This window comes from Urocitellus parryii, chromosome 6 (assembly GCF_045843805.1).
Source record: "Urocitellus parryii isolate mUroPar1 chromosome 6, mUroPar1.hap1, whole genome shotgun sequence".
In the NCBI taxonomy this organism is placed as follows: domain Eukaryota; kingdom Metazoa; phylum Chordata; class Mammalia; order Rodentia; family Sciuridae; genus Urocitellus; species Urocitellus parryii.
The window spans coordinates 119,755,840-119,783,784 of NC_135536.1; the positions used below are offsets into that span (position 1 = coordinate 119,755,840).

Genomic DNA, 27,945 nt, shown 5'->3' on the forward strand with positions numbered 1-27,945 from the left:
GGATCCTCTGTCTTTATCCTCCTGAGTCCCTGGGATTACAGGCGTGCCCCACCATGCCTGGCTGAGTCTTTGGTTTTGGTAAAAAAAAAAGAATGCTGTCTCATTAAATGAGTTGGGATTGTTTCCGCCTTTATTTTCTGTACTTCTGTAAGACTGAGCTTCTCTCTTATTTAAATGATACATATATAATTCACCAATGAAGTAATAGTCCGTATTTCTTTAGTTTTTGGTAACTTATATCTTTCATTTTGGTTATCCATTTTATCTAAACTGTTGAATTTATTAGCATAAAATTGCATAAATTATTCCTATTCTTCCTGTTTCTTGTTCAGTATGTTAGGAATTGGAAGTTGTTACTCCAAGCAATTTGTTGTTCTAACAAGTCAAAAGCTGAACAAAACCAATATCTTTTTTTATATCCATAACCATAGTGACATCATAGAATAATCCACTGTCCCCTAATTGGGCATACAAGCAAATATAGAGAATCACAATTTGCTAGAACAGAAATCTATGAGCCGAAACTTCCGTAGAAGTATAAATTATGAATCACTGAAAAATCAGTGTGAATAAGTCTGAGATTCAGTAATTACTCTCTGGGGTCACCCAGTCATGGGGGCTCTTCTAAAACTTCTAGAGTTTTACCTCTAGGAGTTTTTCACAGTGAATATTGGAAAAAATTTTCACAGTGAATATTGGAAAAAAGTTTTCCTCCAGCTTTCAGCAGGAAGATCTGATTGAGTAGCCATTTAAAAATGTACTATAGCATTCTGTTGTTATAATAAAGTTCTGCTGTAAGGAGAAACTGTTTAACTAGAGCCTAACTTGCTGGGGTTTGTTTTATCAGACACTAACTGACCGTGAAGGAAAGGAAATATGCAACTCTAGCTAGCTCTAGGTATCTATGTAGAGGAAGGAAAGATGCTAACTCAGACTTCCTGTAACTTTCCACAGAGCAGATGATGAAGTACCTCTCCCTTGCCCAGTCTAGACACCCTGTCGTACCTGGGGAGGGTGGGGGTAGTGAGGCAGCAACCAGGAAACACATGACTTTCCATTTTAGAGGCAAAGACTCACTAAATGACAGAGACTAATTATAGGTCTTTAGAATGCATCCTGGGTGCCCATACCTATTACCACATTACTAAAACCCTACATACAGTAGTTCTTTTTACAGAATTCATCATGTCTGGCTATGGAGAAAAAAATTAAAAGACATACTAAAAGGCAAGTGCACAGTTTGAAGAGACAGAGCAAGCATTAGTACCAGACTCAAATATGGCAGGGATGTTAGAATTATCAGATTTGGACTTTAAAACAATGATAACTAATACACCCAGAGGTCTGATAGATAAAATGAACATATGCAAGAACAGAGGGGCAATAGAAACAGAAAGATGGAAATTCTAAGAAAGAATCTAAATCCTAGAGGTAAGGGGATGGGAATCTGTCCCCACCTAGACACCATTTGCATTGGCAGAATCTCTCTGATGTAAATATTTTGGAAACTGGAAGACTTTTTAAGGTTTGTAACTTTAAGGTAAAGGCTTAGAGGATGAAGTGGGTTAATTTCAATCAATTTCAGTTTTTAATGCTATAGCAACTACATGTACATGGCAGTTTTAAGGCAGCCAAGGTGAGCAAAAAGGACTTTGTCCTCTAAATGTTAGGTTCTGAAGACTGATTGCTACTAATGCCCAGACATGTGGAAACAAAGAGGCTTGCATTCATTGTTGCATACTGCCCCTCATTTGTTTATAGAATCCCTACAACTCTGGTTGAAGTGACTTAACAGTGGACTTAAAAGGTGGCTTTTTTTTTTCTTCTTTTCTGTTTCCCATTTTCCCTTTTTAAGAGCTGGATATGAAGAATAAAACCTTCAAAATCAGTTTTGTTTTTATTTTTAAAAAAAATAAATGACAGCAGAATGCATTTCAATTCTTATTACACATATACAGCACACTTTTTCATATCTCTGGTTGTATATAAAGTATGTTTACACCAACTCCTGTCTTCATACATGTACTTTGGATGATGATGTCTATCACATTCCACTATCCTTGCTAATCCCCTGCCCCCTCCCTTAACCTCCCACGCCTCTGCCCTATCATTCATAGAGTTCATTAGAGTTCATCTATTCCTCCCATGCTCCCCCACCCTACCCCACTGAGTCAGCCACCTTATATCAGAGAAAACATTTGTTTTTTGGGGGGATTGACTGACTTCACTTAGCATTATCTTCTCCACCACCATCTATTTACCTGCAAATGCTATGATTTTATTCTTTTTTTTTTTTTTTTGCTGAGTAAAATTCCATTGTGTATATATGCCACATTTTTTTTTATCCATTCATCCACTGAAGGGCATCTAGGTTGCCTCCACAGTTTAGCTATTGTGAATTGTGCTGCTATAAACATTGATGTGGCTGTGTCCCTGTAGTATACTATTTTTAAGTTTTTGGGGTATAGACCTAAAAATAGCATATTTGGTGATTCCATTCCCAGATGTCCAAGGAAACTCCATACTGCTTTCCCTATTGGTTGTACCAATTTGCAGTCCCACCAGCAATGTATGAGTGTACCTTTTTCTCCACATCCTCATTAACACTTATTGTTGTTAGTCTTCATAATAGCTGCCATTCTGACTGGAGTGAGATGATATCTTAGGGTAGTTTTGATTTGCATTTCTGTAATTGCTAGAGATGATGAACATTTTTTCATATATTGTTGATTGGTTGTTACCTTCTCAAAATCAGTTGTATATAGGGAAAAATTAGGGATTGCACATGCTAGAGAAACCTGAGGTTCAGAAAATAGTTAAGAGGACCTTAAGTTTATATGGCAAGCCAGTCTTTAGAACAGAAACAATGTAACAAAACAATAACAACCACAAGAAACAAAAGCAGTAACAAAAACAGCAAACTTTGGGGATAGGGGAAATATGATTTACTGAGTCACCACATTATTAGAATCAAATCATCCAGTTTTGAACAACGACATAAAAACACAAGGCACAAAAAGAAATAAAGTTTGGCACATTCAAAGGAAAAAAATAAAAATAAAAATAATAATAAAAAATAATAAATAAAAAATTGTCCCTGAAAAATACCTGATGGTTGATCTACTAGACTTAGAAAACAGCAGTCATAGAACTAAAGGGAGATATGGAGAAAATTAAGAAAATGATGTATGAATAAAATGGAAATTTGAATAAAGAAGAGGGAATACTTTCCAAATAATTCTGTGAAACTAGTATTACCCTCATACCAAAAGTCATGCAGAAAAATCACAAGAAAAGAAATCTAAAGATTGATGTCTCTTATGAACATTGATGCCAAATTGTAAAGAAAATGGTACCATATAGAATTCAGCAGCATATTAAAAGGATATTATCAAGACAAATTGGATTTATTCTTAGAATTCGAGGATTGTTCAACATGAAAATTGATCAATGTAATATACTACAAACAGAATGAAGGAGAAAATTATGTGATTATCAGAATTGACTCATAAAGAACATTTGACAAAATATAACACTGTTTTATGTAAAAACATTTAACAAATTGAGGATAGACCTAAACAAATTGAGCACTATAAAGCCATATATGAAACCCCATAATGAACATCATAACCATTGGGGAAATCTTTTCCTCTGAGGTCAGAAACAAGACAAGGATTTCTGCTTTTACCACTTCGGTTCAACATACTAGTGGAAATTCTAGCCAGAACAATTAGGTAAGACAAGAAAAATTAAAGATATCAAAATTGGAAAGGGATAAGTCTGTTCATAGGTTACGTGATTGTACGTGTATAAAACACCAAAGATTCTACCCCCAAAACCTGTTATCTTTAATGAACAAATTCTGCCCAGTATCAGTATACAAAGTCAATGTATGAAAATCAGCTTCATTTATATATATTAGCAATGAATAATCTGAAAATAAAATTCAGAGAACAGTTCCACTAGCAATAACATCAAAATGAATGAAGTACGAAGCAGTTAAACAAGGAACTGAGAGATTTATATGGATTTGTATAATGAAACCTGCAAAAATTTCTGAAAATTCAAGGAGGCATAAATAAATGAAAACATTCCATGTTCATGGGTTTAAAGACATGGCATGTTAAAGTGTCCTCCTGAGTCAGTGGGATTACAGACACATGCCACCACATCCAGGAAAGATTTTTCTTCCTTTATATTTTTACTCTATACCTCTTTTTTATATTTGTAGTTTTTTTTCTTCATTTCACTTTTTAAACTTTTTTTGTTGTGGTTGAAAACTAAGACAAAAATAGCCAGGTGTAGTGTTGCACAACTGTTATTTCAGCAATTTGTGAGACACTGTCTCAGAAAGGAACAGGGGTGTGGCTCAGTGGTAGAGCACCCCTGGGTTCAATCCCCAGTACTGAAACAAACACAAAAACCCCACTAAGACAGAAATATCCACGTTAGCATAGGCCTATAAAAGGTCAGGATTAGGTTTTGAAATCAGGGAGTGTGAGTCCTCTAGATTTTTTTGTTTTACAAGATTATTTTGGCTGTTCATGTGGACCTTGAGATTCCATATGAATTTTACAGTGAGTTTTTCTAATTCTGCAAAAAAAAAAACAAGCAAACAAAAATTAGATTTCTTTTCCTGCAGTATCCTTGCCTGGCATTTGATAGGGATTGCAGTAAATGATGGCTTTGGCAATACTGAATATTAGTGAACAAATGGAGTTGTAGGAGCTTTCAATTATTGTTGATGGAAATTTAAAATGGAACAGCCACTTTGGAAGACAGCTTGGAAGCTCTATATAAAAACTAAACATATTTTCACTGTATGATTCAGACATAGCACTCCTTGATCTTTACCCAGAGAAGTTGAAAGCTCACGTTCACACAAAAACCTGCACAACTATATTCATAATTGTTGAAACTTGGTAGCTACTTGTGTGTCCTTCAGTAATTGAATGGATAAATAACCTATTACGGTATGTCCAGACAGTGAAACATTATTCAGCAATAAAAAGAAATGTACTGGGAAGGCATAAAAAGACATGGAGAAACCTTAAACGCACACTACTATGTGAAAGAAGCCAATCTGAAAAGGCCGCATGTGGTATGATTCCATCTACACCATATTCTTGAAAAGGCAAAACTATGGAGACAGTGAAGATATCAATTATGTGGGATGAATAAGCGGAGCACAGATATTTTAAGACAATGAAATTACTCATTTTAATGCTGTAATAGTGATATATATGTTATTATAAATTTGTCCAAAACCAAGGAACATATAACAACAATTGTGAACTGTATTGTAAACTATGAACTTTGGGTGATAGTGTCTATTTAGGTTTACAATTTGTAATAAATTTACCACTCTGGTGGTATATTTGTATAAAGAGGGCAACTATGCATCTGTAGGAGTAGAGGTTATGTGGAAATTTTTTTTAGATTCCAATTTTGCTCTTTACACTGTTCTAAGAAAAGTAATTTTCAAAAGTGAATTCTCATTTTTTCTTTTAATACCTATAGTATATATAGTAGCATCCTATCTTTTATGCCTGAAAATTATAATTTTTTTCTTCCATTACTTTATATATAATACTCCCTTTTTGCTGAATTATTAGGTGATATTTATTTGAAACGTCTCTACTTTTTATAGGATATGTAATCATAGATGTCACTTTCCCTCTAATACCAATGGAAGTCACAGTCTGCATATTTTAATATATTATGTTGTGTTTTTATTTATATAAACTTAAAAATATTTTCTGCTTTTTGACCCATTGGTTGCTTGGTGTGTTGCTAGCTGGCATAGTAGAACATGCCTGTAATTCCAGCTGCTTGGGAAGTTGACACAGCAGGATCACAAGTTTGAAATCAGCCTGGGCAACTTATTGAGACCCTGTTTCAAAATAAAAATAAAAAGGTCTGGAGACATAGCTTAGTGGTAAAGTGCCCTGAGTTTAATCCTCAGTACTGGGGGGCAAAGGGGAAGTGTGTGTTTATTTCCATTTAGGAACCTTCCAGGCACCTTTTTGGCTTTGATTGCTGATTTAATTTCCTGTAATCAGAGAAGATACTTGGTTTAATTTCAGTTTTTAAAATTCATTGAGGATTGTTTTTAGTTCCCATCATCTGCTTTACCTTGATCAGTGTTGCCTATTTATTTGAAAAGCATTTATAATTGTGCTTGTAGGTATAGTTTCTTTAGTGTCAATTTTGTCTAGATGGTTGATACTGTTAAAGTCAGAAAACTGTTGTTTTATCTCTAATATTTATATGTGATATTGTTCTATACATTTCTTCTTTTTAAAATATATTTAGTTGTAGATGGACAAAATACCTTTATTTTATGTTATTTATTTTTTGTGTGGTGCTGAGAACCTTTAGGGAATAGTCCAAGAAGGGAAATAGGGTATATTTTTCCATCTTCTAAGATCTTCTTCTATTTCTCTCTTTAGGGTTCTGTAGTTTTCATTGTATAAATCTTTCACCTCTTTTGTTAGGTTAATTCCCAAGTATTTTATTTTTTTTGAGGATATTGTGAATAGGGTGGTTTTCCTCATTTCCATTTCAGAAGATTTGTCGCTGATATACAGGAATGCCTTTGATTTATGCGTGTTGATTTTATATCCTGCCACTTTGCTGAATTCATTTATTAACTCTAGTAGTATCTTTGTACACCCTTTTGGGTGTGCTAGGTATAAGATCATTTAACCTGCAGATAGTGATAATTTAAGTTATTCTTTTCCTATCTTTATGCCTTTAATTTCTTTCGTCTAATTGCTCTGGCCAGTATTTCGAGAAATAAATTGAATAGAAGTGGTGAGAGAGGGCATCCCTGTCTTGTTCCAGATTTTAGAGGGAATGCCTTCAATTTTTCTCCATTTAGAATGATGCTAGCCTGAGGCTTAGCATAGATAGCTTTTACAATGTTGAGGTAAGTTCCTGTTATCCCTAGTTTTTCTAGTGTTTTGAACATAAAGGGATGCTGTACTTTGTCGAATGCTTTTTCTGCATCTATGGAGATGATCTTATCTTGTGGTTCTTATCTTTAAGTCTATTGATGTGGTGATTAAAATTTATTGATTTCCGTATATTGAACCAGCCTTGCATCACAGGGATGAATCCTACCTGATCATGATGCACAGTCTTTTTGATATTTTTTTGTATCCAATTTGCCAGAATTTTATTGAGGATTTTTACATCTAGGTTTATTAGAGATATTGGTCTGTAGTTTTCTTTCTTTAAAGTGTCTTTGTCTGGTTTCTGGATCAGGGTGATGTTGGCCTCATAGAATGAATTTGGAAGAGCTCCGTCTTTTTCTATATCCTGAAATAACTTGAAAAGTATTGGTATTAATTCTTCTTTGAAGGTTTTGTAAAACTCTGCTGTATACCCATCCGGTCCTGGGCTTTTCTTGGTTGGTAGTCTTTTCATGGCTTCTTCTATTTCCTCCTTTGTTATTGGTCTGTTTAAATTGTGTGTATCCTCCTGACTCAATCTGGGCAAATCGTATGACTTAAGAAATTTATCGATGTCTTCACTATCTTCTATTTTATTGGAATATAGGGTTTCAAAATAATTTCTAATTATCTTCTGTATTTCTGTAGTGTCTGTTGTGATATTGTGTTTTTCATCCTGTATGTTAGTAATTTGAGTTCTCTCTCTTCTCTTCGTTAGCATGGCTAAGGGTCTATCGATCTTATTTATTTTTTCAAAGAACCAACTTGTAGTGTTGTCAATTTTTTCAATAGTTACTTTTTGTTTCAATTTTGTTGATTTCTGCTCTGATTTTAATTATTTCTTGCCTTCTGATATATTTGCTGTTGTTTTGCTCTTCCTTTTCTAGGGTTTTGAGATGAAGTGTAAGCTCATTTATTTGTTGTTTTTTTTTTTCTTTTTTTGAGGAATGAACTCCAGGCAATGAATTTCCCTCTTAAATCTACTTTCATTGTGTCCCATAGATTCTGATATGTCTTCTGTAACCCATTGTTCATTCAGTAACATATTGTTCATTTTCCAGGTGATGCAGGATTTTTCCTTCCTTCCTTTATCATTGATTTCCAGTTTCATTCCATTATGATCAGATAAAATGCATGGTATTATCTCCACACCTTTATATTTACTAAGGGTTGCCCTATGGCATAATATGTGGTCTATCTTTGAGAAGGATCCATGTGCTGCTGAGAAAAACTTATATCCACTTGATGATGGTTGATATATTCTATATATGTCAGTTAAGTCTAGGTTATTGATTGTGTTATTGAGTTCTATAGTTTCTTTATTCAACTTTTGTTTGGTGAATCTGTCCAATGGTGAGAGAGGTGTGTTGAAGCCATCCATAATTATTGTGTTGTGGTCTTTTTGATTCTTGAACTTGAGGAGAGTTTGTTTTATGAACGTTGCAGCTCCATTGTTTGGTACATACAAATTGATAATTGTTATATCTTATTGGTGAATATTTCCTTTTAACAGTATATAGTGTCCTTCTTTATGCTTTTTGATTAACTTAGGTTTGAAGTTGATTTTATTCTATATGAGTATGGCCACTCCTGCTTGCTTCCGAGGCCCATATGAGTGGTATGATTTTTCCCAACCGTTCACCTTCAGCCTTTGTATGTCTTTTCCTATCATATGAGTCTCCTGAAGCTAGCATATTGTTGGATCTGTTTTTTTAATCCAAGTTTCTAGCATATGTCTTTCGATTGGTGAGTTTAAGCCATTAACGTTTAAGGTTACTATTGATATATGGTTTGTACTTACAGTCATGTTTGTTTATTTATTTATTTATTTAAATTTGGCTTGTTTTTCCTCTTTGATTACCCCCCCCCTTTACTGAGTTACCTCCCACTATTGGTTTTGGGTGCTTTTTTTCATTTCCTCTTCTTGTAGTGTTTTGCCCAAAATGCTTTGCAGTGCTGGTTTTCTGGCTGCAAATTCTTTTAACTTTTGTTTATTGTGAAATATTTTAATTTCATTGTCAAACCTGAAGCATAATTTTGCTGGATACAATATCTTGGTTGGAATCCATTACATTTCAGCGTTTGAAATACATGTTCCAGGATCTTCTTGCTTTCAACGTCTGTGATGAAAAATCAGCCGTTAACCTAATTGGTTTACCCCTGAATGTAATCTGCCTCCTTTCTCTTGTAGCTTTTAATATTCTCTCCTTGTTCTCTGTGTTGGATATCTTCATAATAATGTGTCTTGGAGTTAGTCTATTACAGTTTTGTATGTTTGGGGTCCTGTAGGCTTCCAGGATTTGGCAATCCATTCCATCTTTCATGTCTGGAAAGTTTTCTAAAATTATTTCATTCAACAGATTGCTCATTCCTTTGGTTTGGACCTCTATACCTTCCCCTATCCCAATGACTCTTAAATTTGTTTTTTTTATGACATCTCATATCTCTTGGATGTTTTGCTCATGTTTTCTTACCAGCCTTTCTGCATTGAATATACTCTTTTCGAGTTGATATACTTTGTCTTCATTATCTGATGTTCTGACTTCTATCTGATCTAGTCTACTTATAATATTCTCATTTGAGTTTTTGATTTGGTTTATGGTTTCCTGCATTTCTAGGATTACTCTTTGATTTTTTTAAAAATCTCTATCTCCTGGTAGAGTTGATTTTTTTTGCTTCTTGAATCTGTGTATGTAATTCATTTTCAAACTATTCTTTCATTGTTTGGACTTGCTGTCTAATGACTGCTTTAAGATTCCATTCTCTGTGAGTCAGGTATGCCTTGAGTTCTTTATCTGTCCATTTTTCTGATATCTCTAGTTTCTCCTGTAAATTTAAGTTATGCTGCATTGTTTGTAATCCTTTTCCCCCTTGTTTTTTCATGGTGCTCACATTACTTTCCAACTCTGTTTGACTGCTGTGTTTCTGTTTTCTCCTATAAATTTGTTTTGGTTTTGTATACTCCAGGATCTCTCCTTTGTGTTGGGAGACAATGTTTAGAGATGTTGGATTTAATTGTGATTTAAGGTAAATTCATTAGTTTCATTAACGACCTATAGATTTTGATGGCATATAGAGAATTAAGGGTTGAACTTCGAATTTTATGTTAAGGTCTGGAGATATGATGGTATGGAGGTTAGTATATCTTGACTTCTTTGGGGGGTTGCTCAAATGCAGGCGGATATTAACAAGAGAATAGACAGGAGTACTTGGGGGTAGTTAAGGGCTTAGGCGGACTATAGACCATCTCGTAATATTTATCTATTTGCATTTAGTAAATTACACGTAATCGGAGTGGTCATGCTTGGGAGGAAAGACAGGGAAAAGATAAGGAAGCAAACCAAGAAAGCTAGAGGGAGAGAAGGGAGAAAGAGAAAAAAATAGAAAAGGAAAAGAAGAAATGATTAAAAAAATAAAATAAAATAAAATAAAAATTACTATTAAAAAAAATTTTAAAAAAAGCACTGTTAGGCTTCTATTTTCTTCACTTCCAGTAGGTGGAGCTGTGCCTTCTGGACCAAGATTTTGCCCTCGGCTGTAGGAAACAATCCGTATTAGGCTGCTCCCTCCTCCTCCACCTGGTGTCTCTCTAATCCTGTTCACTTAGGTTTATTCCTGGGCCTCTAGTCTCCTCACTTCTCCCTCCAGACAGGCCTTCCCCAGTGTGGTACCTCTCCGCAGTTCAAGGTACACTCTGGGCCTGCAGTTTTCTGGATGTGGAGCGCGGCTATTGTGACCCGGCCCCCTATTCTTTCGATTCCCTCAGATAGCCACTCCTCCGAGAGCTGGCGAGACAGGTTTCCCTGCTGGTGGGAGGGGGAGAGTTGGAGGTCAGGTGCCTTTACCTTTCCCCATGCCTCTATTCACGCTTACTCTGATAATCATGCCCCCGGAAAGCCGGGGAGAGATTTTATGCGATTTCCCTGCTGAATGGGTGAAGGGCTAAATGTCACACACCCATTCTATTGCTGAACTTGCTGTGATGGTATTGGATCTGTCAGAAACTGGCGATGGTGACATCAGCTCTCCAATATGGTGGCCGCTGGCTTTCTCGGTGGGGTGTCTGGTGTGGAGAGCAGATCTGGACTGTTTCTCTCCCCTGTCTCAAACCCAGAACTCATCCTCGAGCACTGTGAGGGCACAGTTGGCAGGACCCCACAGAATCTGTAGCACCGTTTCTCTGCATTGCTGGCATGTCAGCACGCAGGCTCAGGCTGGCTGCTGATCAATAACCCCGAATCTCTAGGTTCACTCTGGATTGAGCCGCAGTGACTGATCCTCGGGTGTTGAAATTCTTCCTCTAGGTTTCAATGCACCCCAATTTTGCTGGACATTTCTTACAAGATAGCTTCTGGCCGTTCTAAACTCGCTAATCACCTGTGCAATGACACGGTACACAGGGGTGTCACACTCTATTCGCCACCATCTTCCATCCCTACATTTTCTTTATCCATTTTTCTATTGATGGACACCTAGGTTGATTCCATATCTTAGCTATTGTGAATTGTGCAGCTCTAAACATTGTGGTTGCATCACTGTAGTATGCTGATTTTAAATCCTTTGGATATATGCCTAGGTTGACATGGCACCATCAGTATCCATTGTTCACATTCCACAATTCTGTTGTAACTTCATTACAACTCTGTGATATAGAAATAGAATGCCCAATCAAAATGTGGGAGGTAAAGAGTTGGTAAATGAAAGAGATATTAGCAAGGGGTATATACATAAGGCAACACCAATACATGTGGTACTCAGCCTTTGGGGATTCAAATTCACTCAGCCAGTGCTGGCACTAGTAAACACTGTTTTCTGCTGAATGTCACCATGTTTTTTCCCTCTATCAAGAATTCTGCAATAGGTCAAATGATGGTTACATTCTTAGTGTTTTAAGGAACCTCGATACTGCTTTCCAGAGTAGGTGTACCATCTTGCAGTACTATCAGCATTGTATGAGTGTTCCTTTTTCCCCACATGCTCGCCAACATTTATTTTTACTTGTATTCTTCATAATTCCCCTTCTGACTGGATTGAGTTGAAATATCAGTGTAGTTTTAATTTGCATTTCTCTGATTGTTATAGAAGTCAAATGTTGTTCTCATGTATTTGTTGACCATTCATATTTCTTCTTTTGAAAAGTGTCTGTTTAGTTCTTTGCCCTTTTATTGATTGGGTTATTTGGTTTTATGGTGTTAAGTATTTTGAATTTTTGTTTCTATATCCTGGAGGTCAATGCTCTATCTGAGGTGAATATGGCAAGTCTTTCTCCCATTCTGTAGGCTCGTGTTCACATTCTTGACTGTATCCTTTGCTGTGAAAAGACCTTTTAGTTTGATATCATCCCATTTATTGATTCTTGATTTTACTTCTTGTGCTTTAGGAATCTTATAGAAGTCAGTTTCTAAGCCAATATGATGGAGACATGGGTGTACATTTTCTTCTATTCCATGCAGATTCTATGGTTTAATGCCTAGGTCCTTTGTGCAGTGTGTGATAGGGGATTGATTTCATTCTTCTACCCTGTATATTTCCAGTTTTCCCAGCACTATTTGTTGAAGAGGCTATTTTTTCTCCAATATATCTTTATGATGCCTTTGTCTAGTTTTAGTTAACTGTATTTATACTGTTTTACTTTTCCTATTTAACATTGCCTCTGTGTCTTTTATGCTGTTCCATTGGTCATCATGCCTATTTTGGCACCATTACAAAGCTGCATTTGTCACTAGAGCTATGTAGTATAATTTAAGGTTGGGTTTGGTGATGCCTCCTGTTTCACTTTCCTTGCGAAAAATTGCTTTGGCTATTTGGGGCCTTTTTAAAAAATTTTTGGTTGTAGATGGACACATTACCTAAATTATTTTATAATGTTATGCTGAGAATCGATCCTAGGGACTCACATGTGCTAGTCAAGCACTCTACTACCACTGAGCTACAATCCCAGCCCTAGGCCTTTTATTTTTACAAATGAATTTTATCATTGCTTTTTCTATTTCTATGAAGAATGTCATTGGAATTTTAATAGGAATTGCATTAAATCTGTATAGTATTGATAGTATGGTCATTTTGACAATAATAATTCTGCCTTTGTAAGAACAGCTTGAAAAAATCTCTGGGATAGTATGAAGACTGTTCTATGGGTAAAGTTTATAGCACTGAGTGCCAATGGTAAAGAAAGAAAGATCCCAAATAATCTACTCTGATCATGTAAGTCCCCAGGAAAGGTACAAGAAACTAGTTCCAAATGAAGAAAAGGCAGGATGTAATTAATTTTAGAGCCAAAATTAAATTTAGAATTAAAAAAAATACAAAGGATCAGTTCAAGAAAAAGTTGATTCTTGGAAAAGGTAAACAAGATTGATAAACATTTAGCTAAATTAACCAAAAGCAAGAATATCCAAATCAGCAAAAACTGAAGATAAAAAAGGAGAATATCACCAGACTCTCTGAATTCCAGGTGATCATTAAAACCCATTTTGAAAACTTATACTCCAATAAATTGCAAAATCTAGAAAACATTGGCAGTTTTCTAGACACATGTTAACCTTCCCAAATGGAATCAGGAAGATGTAGAAAACCTAAACAGACCAATAGCAAGTAATGAAATTCAAACAGTTATTAAAAGCCTTCCAACAAAGAAAAACCCATCACCAGATAGAGTCTCAGCTAAGTTCTACCAGACCTTTAAAGAAGAACTAATGCCAGTCTTTCTTAAATTATTCTATGTAATAGGGAATTCATTCTGTGAATTTAGTATCACCCTGTTACCAAAACCAAAGACACATCAAAGAAAAAATTTCAGACCAATATCCCTAATAAACATAGATGAAAAGAATCCTTAATAAAATACTGGCAAACTATATTAAAAAACACATTAAGAAGATAGAATACTATGATCAAGTGGATATCATCCCAGGGGTGCAAGTTCAGTTCAACATATACAAATTATTTAATGTAATTTACCACATAAATAGTCAAAAACAAGAATCATATGATTATCTCAATGGATGCAGAAAAATAATTTAGCACCCATTCATGTTTAAAACACTATAGAAATAAGGGATGCAAGGAACTTACCTCAACACTATAAAGGGTCTATACAACAAAACCAAGGCTAATATAATAATGGAGAAAAACTTAAAGCATTTTTTCTTAAAAACAGGAACAAGACAAGGGTGTCCACTCTTATCCTATTTAACATAGTCCTTAAACTTCTAAGTAAGAGGAATAAATTAAAGGGATACACATAGGAAAATAAGTCAAATTATCTCTGTTGAAGACATGATCCTATATCTAGAAGACTAAAAAAACATTATCAGAGGACTTCTAGAATTGATGAACAAATTTAGCAAAGTAGCAGGATACAGAATCAACATGCTTAAATCAATAGCTTTCTTACATTTACTTTGATAAATCTGTTGAGAAAGAAATTAGGAAAACTATTCTACTCTTGATAACCTTATAACAATACTTAGAGGTAAACCTAACCAAGCAGGTTTAAAAAAACAACCCTACAATGAGTATTACAGAATACTGAAGGAAGAAATTGAATAAGACCTTAGAAGATAGAAAGCCCTCCCATGGTCTTGAATAGGCAGAATTCATATTGTCAAAATATCCATATTACCAAAAATGTTATTCAGATTCAATGAAATCCTCATTGGAATACAAATGATATTCTTAACAGAATTAGAGCAGTCCTTAAATTCATTTGGAAGAATAAAAGACCAGAATAGCTAATTAAACACTGAGCATGAAATTACCCAAGAGACATCACAATACCTGATCTCCAATCATACTACAGAGCTATAGTAACAAAATTGCATGGTGTTGGCATCAAAATAGACAATACTGACCAATGGAACAGATTGGGAGACTCTAGAGACAGATTCACATGGTTATCTCATACTTGACAAAGTGCCAAAAATGTGTGTTGGAGAAAAAAACAAACAAATTTTATTTTATTAATACCATTTTAAACAAATGGTATTGGGAAAACTGGATACCCATGTGTAGCAGAATGAAACTAGATCCCTATGTGTCAACCTCCGTAAAAGTCAGATCAAAGTAGATCAAAGACCTAGGAATTAGCCAGAGACTTTGCAACTGTTAGATGAAATCCAACATAATGGTATTGCCTGTTTGGGCTCTTAACAAGAGCCCCAAAGCTTGAGAAATAAAAGTAATAAGTGGGGGTGATGTCAACTTAAAAAGCATCTCTACCGAAAAGAAAATGATTGATTGCAAAGAGAGAACCAAAAGAAGAGGAGAAAATCTTTGCCAGCTAGTCCTCCCACCATGGGATTAATGTCTAGAATATATATAAAGAACCAAAACCAAAACAATGCTTAACATTGCCCCCTTCAAAAAAAAAAAAAAAAAAAAACTAACCTAATCAATAAGGGATAACGAACTAAGTAGACATCTCTCAAAAGTAGAATACTAATGGTCAGCAAACATATGGAAAATTGTTCAGCATCCATAGCAATCAGGGAAATGCAAATTAAAACCACAATGAGATTTTATTTTACTCCATTGTTACAAGAATACAAATAATAAATGCTGGCAAGGATGTGGGGGGAAAGGTACACATCTACATTGTTGGTGTGACTGCAGATTAGTGCAACCACTTTGGAAAGCCTAGGGGACTACAAATAGAACCACCAAATGATGAAGCTATCCCATTCATTGGTATTTACCTAGAAGCACGGAAATCAGCATACTGTACTGAGAGAGGTACATCTACATTTATAAGCAGCACAGTTCATAATAGCCAAGTTATGAAACTACCGCAGGTGCCTGTCAACAAATGATGAAGATATATATACGATGGAGTATTACTCAGCCATAAAGAAGAATGAAATTATGATATTTACTGGTAATTGGATGAAGCTGGAGAACATCATGCTAAGTGAAATAAGCCAGACTCAGAAAGTCAAGGATGGAATGTTTTCTCTCATAAGCAGAAGTTAGGGCAAAATGTGGAGTAGATCAGAGGAAAATAGAAGTAAGATCAGTGAAACTACTGAGTGAAGGTAGGAGGGATGGAAAAAGTGAGGAACTGTGGAATGAAATCAACAAAATTATTCTTCATATATATATGAATATACCACAGTGAATTCCATTTTTATGTGTATCTGTAAAACACTAATTTAAAAACAATGACTGGAAGGTAGACCAGTAGAGGGAGAATAGTGAGACAAAGGAGAGGAGACAATGCAGACTGACATGGAGCAAATTGTATTCCATGCTTGTATGATTTTGTCAGAATAAACCCTACTATTATGATTAACTGTAATGCACTAATAAAAAATATTTTTAAAGCACCAAATATAGAAATTTAAGAAGACACTAGAAGTTGAACAGACCCACCATGTTCATTGATAAGATCAATATTGTCAAAATGGTCATACTACTAAAAGCAGTTTACAGATTTAATTCATTCCTATCAACACATCAATTTTATTATTCAGAGAAGTAAGAAAAACAATCCTTAAATTTATATAGATGCAAAAATAACCCGAATAGCCAACAATCTTGAGCAAAACAAGTAATGGTGGAGATAACATTACTCCTGATTTCCATATACCACAGTGCCATATTAGCAAACAACATGATATTGGCAATGTGTCTGGTTTTTATAATAAATGGAATAGATTACCTGGAAATAAACTCATGCATCTACAGCCATTTAATTCTTTACAGATATGCCAAAAAACTGTGGGACTAAAGTCAGGCTCTTTAACAAACAGAGCTTGGAAAACTGGATAGCCACGTGTAAAATATTGAAAATATAGCCTTGTGTCTTGCCCTTTTTAAAAATCAACTCAAAATGAATGAAACACCTAATATAACACCACAAACGTTGAAAGTACTAGATGTTAAAATAGGGGAAACACTGAAGGATATTGAAGAGGTAATATTTTCCTGTCTAGGACTCCAGTAGCTCAAGAAAAAAAAGTAAGAATTGACAGATGGGATTACATCAAATTAAAAATCTCTGCATACCAAAGAATATCACCAGAGTAAAGGAACAACTTTAGAATTGGAGAATTTCTAATCTGGCCATTCATCTGAGAGAATATTAATATCTGAAGAATATGAAGAAAACAAAAAATTGAACACTAAAAAGAACAAGTAATACAATCAGTAAATGGTCAAGTGATCTGAACAGACACTTTTTAGAAGAAGTATAAATCGTCAGTAATTAGATGAAAAAATGCTCAACATCTTTGTCCATTAGGGGAAAAATGCATTTCAAAACTATATTTAAATTATCTCTCTCTCCAGTCAGATGATTGTTATCAAAACCAGAACAAATGCTGCAAAGATGGTGGGGGAAGGGGGGAAGTAACTCTTATACATTATAGATGAGAATGTAAATTGGTCTAGAAACTGAGGAAAATAGTATGGAGAATCCTCCAAAAAAAAAAAAATGAGTACAGAATTACCATGTGATCCAACTTTGCTGTTCCTGGGTACATATTTGTAGGAAATGAAGTGAACATACATAAGAGATGCTTGCCATACCTATGTTTACTGTGTTGCTACTTACAATAGCTTAGGTGTGGAATCAAACCAAGTAACCATTAGTAGATGAATGGATACACATACAATTGAGCTATAAAGAAAAATGAACTATGTCATTTACAGAAATATTTATGAAATTGGAGAATATCATGTTCTGAAAAATAAACAAGACACAGAAAAAGTATTGTATTTTAGAGAAAGGAAAGCATGAAAAGTTAAGACGGAGGTGGTAACGATCAAAGCATATGTATAGAGGCTGGAATTGTAGCTCTCCAGAGAGCGCTTGCCTTGCACTGGATTCAATTCTCAGCACCGTAAATAAATAAATAAATAAATGAATAAATGTTCATCAACAACTAAATATAAGTAAATATATATAAAAGAATATACAAGGGGCTGGGGATGTGGCTCAAGCGGTAGCGTGCTCGCCTGGGATGCATGCGGCCTGGGTTGGATCCTCAGCACCACATACAAACAAAGATGTTGTGTCCGCTGAAAACTAAAAAATAAATATTAAAATTCTCTCTCTCTCTCTCTCTCTCTCTCTCTCTCTCTCTCTCTCAAAAAAGAATGAAATAATCAAGAAATATAACCAAGGTGTTGTTTTACTTGTACAATAAAAAATTACAAATATTGATTAAGGAAATCAAAACAGATCTAAAATAAAATGGAAAGAAGTCCTGTGTTCACACATTAGGCTTTATATGGTAAAAATTCCATAGCTTAGCAGTTGTGAATTGAGCTGTTCTAAACATTGATGTGGTTGTGTCTCTGTAGTGTACTGATTTTAAGTCCTTTGGGTGTAGACCCAGGATGGGATAACTGGGTCAAATGGTGATTCCATTCCAAGTTCTCTAAGGAATCTCCATCCTGCTTTCCAGAGTGGTTGCACCAATTTACAGTCCACTAGCAAGGTATGAGTATACCTTTCCCCCAACATCCTCACCAACATTTATTGTTACTTGTATTCTTGATAATTGCCATTCTGACTGGAGTGAGATGGAATCAGGGAGCGTGTTGAATAGAAGTTCATTGGATTAGACAAAGGAAGGGAAGGAAAGGTAAGGATTGGGAATAGGAAAGACAATAGAATGAATAGGATATAACTTTCTTTGTTCAGATATGAATATATAATCTGTGAAACTCCATGTATGTATGTCAATGCACTCTACTCTCTAAAAAGAACAAATTTTTTAAAATTTCCATAGAACATTTATAAATATTGAACACACACCAAGACACAAAAGACCAAAATTTGACCCTTTAATTCTGAAATGGAAATGGGATATTTTTCAAGCATAAATCAGTAAACTCTAAATTTAAAGCAAAAGATGAGTCAGAACCCTGCTTCACCAACCCTGCCTGAAAATAAGGGCTAATTTATTTGATAATGGGCAAAAGATTGGAACAAAATTCATTGTTGAAGATGAATTTCAAGTAAGCAGTTCATAAATAACATAGTAAATTGTTTAACTCATTGTTCATTAGGAAAATGATAAGTCACAGTGCAAAACTAAAACCCATGTATAGGAATTGCTAAAATTAAGAAGACTTAATATAGCAAGTATTGGCAAAGGCTAAAACAATTATAACTCATATTTTGTTGGTACAAATACAAATTGAAATGACCACTCTGGAAAATATTTCAGTAAGTTAATTGTGTGCTTATTATACAACCCTATAATCCCACTTCCAGGTGTATATCCAAAAGAAATGAAGATATTTTCCTTCACAGGGACTTCTCTGCAAATGTTCATAGTACCTCAAATCTGGAAAGAAGTGTTATGTTCAGTTGACAAATGACAAATTGTGATGTACACCAATAGCAGAACACTATTAAGCAAGTGAAGGAAATAAAAGATACGTTTAACAGTATAAAATAATCTCAAGAATTTTATGATAAATTATCCAGACACAATACAGTATATATAATACAGCCTTGATTATACTAGTTTTGGGTATTCTAGATGGAAGATGAAGGGTTACTACAAACAAGAGGGTAGGAGAAGATGTTGACTACAAAGAGACAAAGGAAAACTTTGTAGGGTATTGGAAATATATTATGATTGTAGTTTCAATTATATTAGAGTACACAACTGTGAAAACTAATTGAATTATATACTTAAAATAGAAAATTTGTTGTATAAAAATTATACCACAAAAAATTGTCCCAAAATATGAAAAAATCATAAAGAAAAAAAATTAATTCTTTGGAACCAAGGGTGGGAAAAAAAAGACATTATTTGCCCTAAGAGGTTTTAAGGAGTAAATAAAAACAGAAACTACAAATTATTGGAAATTGGTGACGGTGGTAGCACAAAGCTCATGGGCTGGATCCTCAGCTCTGCATAGAGTAAAATTTTAAGAGATTTTGTCATCAGATGAAGTAGACATGCTGGGGGAGCAATTCAATTTGAAGAGCTAGAATACTATTTCCCCCCCTGGAAAATGAGGTTGATACACTTATTTTAATTTATCATACACATACAGCAAATAAGCAAATTGATAAGATCAATTCTTTGAGATTGGTAAAATAGCATGTAAAAAATGCCAATAAAAAAATAAACTGAGCCAGGTATGGTAGTGCACACCTGTAATCTCAGCAACTCGGGAGGCTGAGGCAGGAGGATCATGAGTTCAAAGCCAGCATCAGCAAAAACAAGGCTCTAAGCAACTCAGTGTGACTGTCTAAATAAAATACAAAATATAATTGGGAATGTGAGCTGGTAGTCAAGTGCCTCTGAGTTCAATCCCTGGCACCCCCCACCAAGAAGGAATTTAATTTATAGCAATTCACTAATAAAATTTAAAATTTCAGGGGCTGGGGATGTGGCTCAAGCGGTAGCGTGCTCGCCTGGCATGCGTGCGGCCTGGGTTCGATCCTCAGCACCACATACCAACAAAGATGTTGTGTCCGCCGAGAACTAAAAAATAAATATTAAAAAAAAAATTCTCTCTCTCTCTCTTAAAAAAAATTAAAATTTCAATCAAGTAGATCATTATCTTTAAAAATCATAAGTTAATTAGGATAGACTATCTGAAAGGATTTTTTTAGTGTTACATTATCCCCATATTTTAGTCACTAAACTAATTCTTTGAGGCTAGGAGTCTTTGGATGAATAGTTAACATTCAAATTAACATTTTCCTCTTTGTTTTTCTCCAGAAAAAGAAATAGACATATCAAAATTAATGGATGTTATAGTGAGACCTGTCTTTCATGACCTGATGACTGTTAGGTCTGGCTTAGTTAAACAATGGCAAGGAAGTGTTATTTTAGATTTTTATCGACCTTTGCTTTAGTCAGTATAAATAAGAAAAACAAAACAAATCTTTGAAGGTCTGGTCAGTTTTTTCCATAGTCTTTTAAATTATTTCTAAAATTATATGACTATTTACCTGTATTTATTTTTGCAGTAAATGCTACTTCAGGCACATAGGCAACTGCCTCAGCTACTTTGTAGAAATTTAATAGACCTTTGAATTTAATTATCATTATTCTTACATTTCTGAAAAATGAGTACCTGAATCAAGTCTATAAACTCAGAAGTGTTTTTTCAGTCTGTTCTGTATCTTATGAGGAAAGATATGTTTTTCACCTTTCATGATAAAATTTACAGTGATTTAAATAGGCAGTTTCAGAAATCCATGTGTTAATTTATCACTTTAACAACATAATTTCATATTGGAAAGGAAAACCAAAGTTAAGGTTTTGGATTGCTATAAAAACAACAACTAACAATTTTTTTTTCTCTTTAGGGCCAAGGAATATGAGAGTTTAATGGAAACAAAAAATTCTGGGTCTGAGTCACCCTATAAAGCAAAGTGAGTATTTTATCCCACATTTTACTTCTACTGTTTTTTTGGTCTCTGCCTATGGCAAAGTGTATCTGAACCACCATATTATGTTTATGACCTGGGGCTTCATTTCTGATTGATACATCATTCTTTTTTTTTTTTTTTTAAAGAGAGAGTGAGAGGAGAGAGAGAGAGAGAGAATTTTTAATATTTATTTTTTAGTTCTCGGCGGACACAACATCTTTGTTGGTATGTGGTGCTGAGGATCGAACCCGGGCCGCACGCATGCCAGGCAAGCGCGCTACCGCTTGAGCCACATCCCCAGCCCAATACATCATTCTTTTAAGACAATGGTATCCAACTGGAGTCGAATTTGCCAGAGGATATTTGGCCATGACTGGGTAGTTCTCATTAGAGCAATTTAGGGAAAGGATGCTTTGGCATTAAGTGGGTAGAGATGGGGGATTCTGCTAAATATTCTCCAGTATACAAGACAGATTTCTATAGCAAAGAATTATATCATCTGAAATGTCAATAGTGCCAAGGTTTAGATACCTTGTACTAACAAATCAGGTCAGCAAGGTGTGGTTGTACTCATGCTTACTCTGAGGAGATGTCTGTTAGGATAGTTCTAATTATGATGATTCTAATTATGATTCTCTAATTCTGATGAGGTTTTCAATGAAGTTAGAGATTTTGGATTAAGATTAAAGATTTTAGAGTACATCATTTGGTATAAATGTAAAAATAAGCAAAAAAATCATCATTTTGCTTCTTTTGAAAATACTTCTAGTAAAGGTGCTATTAGAATTGTGCTCACATAATTTGATGGAGTATAAGTGTTTTGTTGAAAAGCAAAGTGTATTATTATTAGTCACTTAGAAAGTCTACTTCAGTACTTCGGATTTCAGGCTGCTCAGTGAAATACTGCAAAATGTACTCAAATATTTTTATATGAAAATGACTGTTGCACTGTTATTTTTACTAGTGAAAAAATGAAGAAACAACTTAAATGCCCCAATTTGACGAGTATCTGTAACTACTTGTTGGCATAGATACTCTACAGACTGCTAATGTAGCCATTATTTACATTACAATAGATATACTCTGCCTGTCAGAAGTAAGGTAACACATCAGATATCTACTTCTATGATTATTATGTTGGAAATAAGGGCCACTGCAATGCTAAAAGAAAATGGAAAAAAAAGATAAACTATTAAAGGAAGGAACAGAATTACCAAGGTTATGATTACTGTGTGTCTCAAATCCCAGAGTCCCAAGTGAAAAATCGGTGGGAACAAGAGAAATCAATTCAGTAAGATGGCTGATTACCCAATGAATATGATAATAATAATAAGTAAAATTTATTGAGCCCTTGCCATATATCAGACTTTATATGAACTGCATCGTTTCTCACAACTCTGTGAAGTTAATTAAGAAAACTAAGTTCTAGAGAGGAATTTGCCCGAGATTATGTAAAATGATATTCAGGATATGAAAATTCACAGCTTTTCTTTGTGATAACCATTTAGAACACATAAGTATCATTGATAATTGTAATAATAAAGTATATGAGAATAAACTCAAGAAATGTGAAGAAATGTATAAAAGGAAAATCTTCAAATGCTTATAAGAGATATAAAAGAAAACTTGCATGAATGAAAAGAAAAATCATTCTCTTGGATAGAAGACACAAGACACTAAATTAATATATTTCTACAAGTATAATATAATCTCTATAAAATAATAACCCTTTTTTCCATTTACCTACAATCATTTGAAAGAGCATAAAGAAAAATGTGAGAATTTCTAGGAACGTTTTTCAAAAAGAATGGAGGTACTGACTGAGCTAACAAATACTTAATAATATTTAGAGTATTTGACACATGAATAAAAATATAAATTTTGGAATAGATTTTAAAACAATCTACAAGTAGATCCAAATGCTTAAGGAAATTTTGGGTATGACTTTATATGTTTGAAAAGATAACCAGAAATTGTTGAACCATTCCTGGAGGTGTGCCTCTTTGTAGTATAACTTGTCACTTCTTCTACCAACGAGTATACTCTGTTTCCCTTCTTTTTGAAACTGTTCTCATCCTGTGACTTGTTTTGACTCATAGAAAGCTGTAGAAGTGATATGTCCCTTCCTAGCATTGGTTTCACAGTGCTTATGGCTTTTGTTCTTCCCTTCACTTACTCACTGTTCTGTGAGTTTCATGTAAGGAAGCCTGGATCAGGCTCAGTTATCCTTGCTATCCTGATCAGACCACTCCATACAAGGTAGTAAGGTCATCCAGGTCCGGTAAGTGCCTAGCCAACTACCAGATGACTATATCTGCCAAAAAAATTACCTTAGGCTAGAGCAGAATTACTTTGCTAAATAAAGCCAGACTAAACTGCCGGGAATAAATAAATAGTGGTTATTTTAAGCCACTAACTCAGTAGTTTGTTTCACAGCAGTAGATTACTGATACAGAGAGAAAGGTAGAATTTCAATCATTAAGGAAAGGATTGACTAGCCAATAAATGTTGGTAATTACTTCATTCAACTACAGCAGATTATACATATTATTCTCAAGCTTACATGAAACATAGTCTCTAAGGCAGACCACATTCAAGGCCACAAAACATATCTTAACAAATATATATGATTAGAAATTATATAATATCTGTTCTGCTTAGACTATGCTGGAATTACACCAGAAATAAGTGACAAAAAGATACTTGGAATATTACTAAATAATTGGTGATTAAATGACCTACTTCTAAATAACACATGGCTCAAAGATTAAAGAAAAAAATTTAACATAATTTTGTCTGAATGAAAATTAAAATATTACCTCTCAAAATCTGTGGGATGTAGGCTGGTATGGTGGTGCATGTCTATAATTGCAGTGGCTCGGGAGGCTAACGCAGGAGGATCGAGAGTTCAAAGCCAGCCTCAGCAAAAATGAGGCACCAAGCAGCTCAGTGAGACCCTGTCTCTAAATAAAATACAAAAAAATAGGTCTGGGGATGGGGCTCAGTGTTTGAGTGCCCCTGAATTTAATCCGTGGTACCAAAAAAAAAAAAAAAAGAAAGAAAAAAAATCTGTGTGGTGTCATGTAAAAAATGCTTAGAGGGAAATTGATAGCCTTAAATGTAAGTATTAGAAAAAGAATAGGGGGGTGGGCCTGGGATGGGGCTGTGGCTCAGCGGTAGAGCACTCACCTAGCATGTGCAAGGCCCTGTGTCTGATCCTCAGCACCACATAAAAATAAATAAACAAAATAAAGGTATTGTGTACAACTAAAAAATAAATTTTGAAGTGAAAAGAATATGGTCTTGGGAGCTGAGGTTGTGATTCAGTAGTAGATTGATCGCCTAGCATGCTTGAGACACTGAGTTCAATTCTCAGCACCACATAAATGTAAAATAAAGATGTTGTGTCCACTTAAAACTAAAACAAAATATAAATATAAATATTAAAAAAAAGAATACGGTCTAAAATGGATAATCTAAGTTTCCACCTTAGGAAAATAGAAAAAGAAAACAGGTAAATCCAAATAAGTAGAAAAAAAAAAACAAGTAGTAAAATTAGAGTAAACATCTTATTTTCAGTAGAAATTGAAAACAGGAAATCTATAGAGAAAAATCAACAAATCCCAAAACTGTGTTGCTTTGGAAAAATAGAGTTGATATGTTTTTAGCTATGTTAACTCATAAAAAATGAAAAAAAAATACAGAGTAATATCAGAAAGAGGAGATAACAGTAGAGATCCTATGGACAGTAAAACAATAATAAAGCCATGTTATGAACAACTTTGTGCTCCAAAATTTGATAACCTAGACAAAATGAATCAATTCCTTTGAAAGACACATTCTTCTAGAACTTTCACAAGAAAAAACAGGCAATCTGAACAAGCCTATATCTGTATTAAAGAAATTTCATCAATAGTTACTAACTTTAGAAAACACAGTATTAGCAGGCCCAGATGTGTTCACTGTTGATTTTTACCAAACATCTAAGAATAAATACCAATTGTTTATATTCTCTTTTAGAAATTATGAGTAGAAGGAATAATGTCTAATTCATTCTATGAGGCCAGCATTATTACCTATTACTCAAACCAGAGACTAGAGACAAAACTACTGACCAATGTCTCTTGTCCCTTGTCAGTGTCTCTTGCAAAAGTCCTTAACAAAATATTAAAAAGTGAATCCAGTAATGTATAAAAGAATTAAACATCATGACCACATGGGAATTATGCCAGGTTTTCAAGGCTGATTTAACATTCTTAAATTGGCTAATGTAGTCAACACATAACCAGGTTACAAAAGAAAGATCACATGATTTTATCAGGAGATGGAGAAAAGGCATTTGACAACATCCAGCACCTATTTGTGATTCAGTGCCATTATTTTTGTTTTAGAATGTTTTCTGTTGCTGTTTCTTTTTTAAGAAGTTTAATTTTTGGTCTGTTGTATGTCTCTTTGTGCACATATCATTTTTTTCTTAATTTGTAGTACATATTTTTCTTCAGTTTTTTTACTATTGGCTTTTATTTCTTGAATAAAATTTTCAGAGACTTTTTTATTGATCTTCTCCAAAAATTGCTTCAAAGCATATTAAAGGAATTTCTTGCTCTCTATTTTATTGTTACTTTGATTTCATCAACTCCTTTACTTACTCTTCTTAATTTTTAGGTAGTAAGAATATTTTCATGTAACTGATTTGGTTTTAGTTTATATCTAAGAGTGATTTAGAAATAATTTTTAAAATACTTTGACAGTATAGTATTTTCCCTATTAGTTTTGGTTAATTTTAAATTTCATTATATATTATATAGTGATTTCTAACTTTACAATTTGTAATTTTCTTTTTCACTTACTGCAAATTAAAAGCTTCTGCAGAAAAAATGGAAACAATTAGGAATGTAAAATGAGAAATCACAGAATGGGAGAAAATCTATACCAGCTACTCTTCTGATAGAGGATTAATATCTAGAATATATAAAGAACTCAAAAAACCTTTAAACCAGAAAATCAAATAACCCAATTAATAAATGGGCAAATTAACTACTTAGACACTTCTCAAAAGAAGAAATACAAATGACTAACATGGAAAAAATATTCAACATCATTAGAAATTAGGGAAATGCAAATCAAAACTACACTGAGATTTCATCTCACTCCAGTCAGAATGGCAGTTATTAAGAATACAAATGATAATAAATGCTGGAGAGGATGTGGAAAAAGGAACAATTTTACACTGTTGGTAGGACTGTAAATTAGTACAGCCACCAAGGAAATCATTATGGTGGCTCCTACAAAGACTAGGCATGGAAACAGTGTATGACCCAGGCCATACCACTTCTTGGTAATTATCCTGAAGAATTAAAATCATCTTACTACTGTGTTAACATGCACACTCATATTTATAGCAGCACAATTCACAATAGCCAAGCTGTGCAAACATCCAGCCTAGATATTTGTTAATGGATGAGTGGATAAAGAATATATGGTGTATATACACAGTGGAGTTTTATTTAGTCATAATAAATGAAATTATGGCATTTGCAGGAAAATGGATGGAACTAGAGACAATCATATTAAGCCAAATAAGTCAAACTCAGAAGGTTAAGGGTCGTATGTTTTCTCTCATTTACAGAAGGTAGAGAGGAAAAAGGAAAAAGATAAGTGCGGGCAGATATCCTAATAATCAAAGGAAGATCAGCAGAGGAAATGGACCAAGGTGGGGTGGGTTAGGGAGAGAGGAAGTGCTGGGGAGTGATATCTGCCAAATTATATTGTTATATTGTGTACATGTACAAATACGAAACAACAAATCCCATCCATACGTATAACTGTAATGCACCAATAAAAAAATGTAGACAGAAAATAATCACATTCCTATATGTAACTATAATGCACAAGTAGAAAAACATTTTAGAAATAGGCAGTGGACTGGTTTTCTCTATGTATGGACTATAATTTGCCTAACCTGCTTTAAACAATTATGTAAAGTAATAATTTAAATGCCTATTTTTTTCTAAAATATCTTCCTCATCCTTCAAGGAGATATTTTTTAATTTTGAACAACTTTATTACTAAATAACACACACACACACACACACAGTCATGCTTATATTTAACTCCTTTATCTTTCTTACTAGAATTGTTCTATACCTTTTCATTGACAACCTGGTTTTTTCTTTTAAAAATTTGTGTACATTTTTGGTTTGGTACTGATATATAATTTTCCACTATTTTGCTCTTCCATAATGTATTAAAGAATTCTGTTGTCATCCATATGTTTTTTCCCTTCTTATTATTTTTGTTACTGCTGTTACAAACAGTGCTGCAGTATACATCCTTATGTATATGACATTGTATATATGTGTGTGTTATTTTTCAGGTTAAGTAGTAGAGCCTGCTTCCTTGGTATGTAATAATGTACTTGGAATGGTTCTAACACTGAGTTTATTTCTCTGCTTTTGCTGTCTTGAAATTGTTAATAGTTCTGAACAAAAGACCCTGTATTTTCACTTTTCAGTGGGCCCTGCAAATTATATAACCAGGCTAGAAATGAAATTTCTGGACCCAGATATACCTGCATTCTGATTTGAGTAGCACTTCGTAAATTTTTTTCTAGTATACTTGCACTTTCACCAATAATTATGA

The 27,945-nt window shown here is 34.2% G+C and overlaps 1 protein-coding gene across 5 annotated transcripts in view; it reads left to right on the plus strand.

The window, feature by feature from the left end:
• Scaper (S-phase cyclin A associated protein in the ER) overlaps positions 1 to 27,945 on the plus strand; it is a 433,811-nt gene that overhangs the window by 199,267 nt on the left and 206,599 nt on the right. For all 5 annotated transcript variants that reach the window (XM_077799449.1, XM_077799452.1, XM_077799448.1 and 2 more), the window contains one exon: positions 21,241 to 21,306. In XM_077799449.1, coding sequence (XP_077655575.1) covers positions 21,241 to 21,306 — 66 coding nt within the window. The remainder of the gene's footprint in view (positions 1 to 21,240; positions 21,307 to 27,945) is intronic.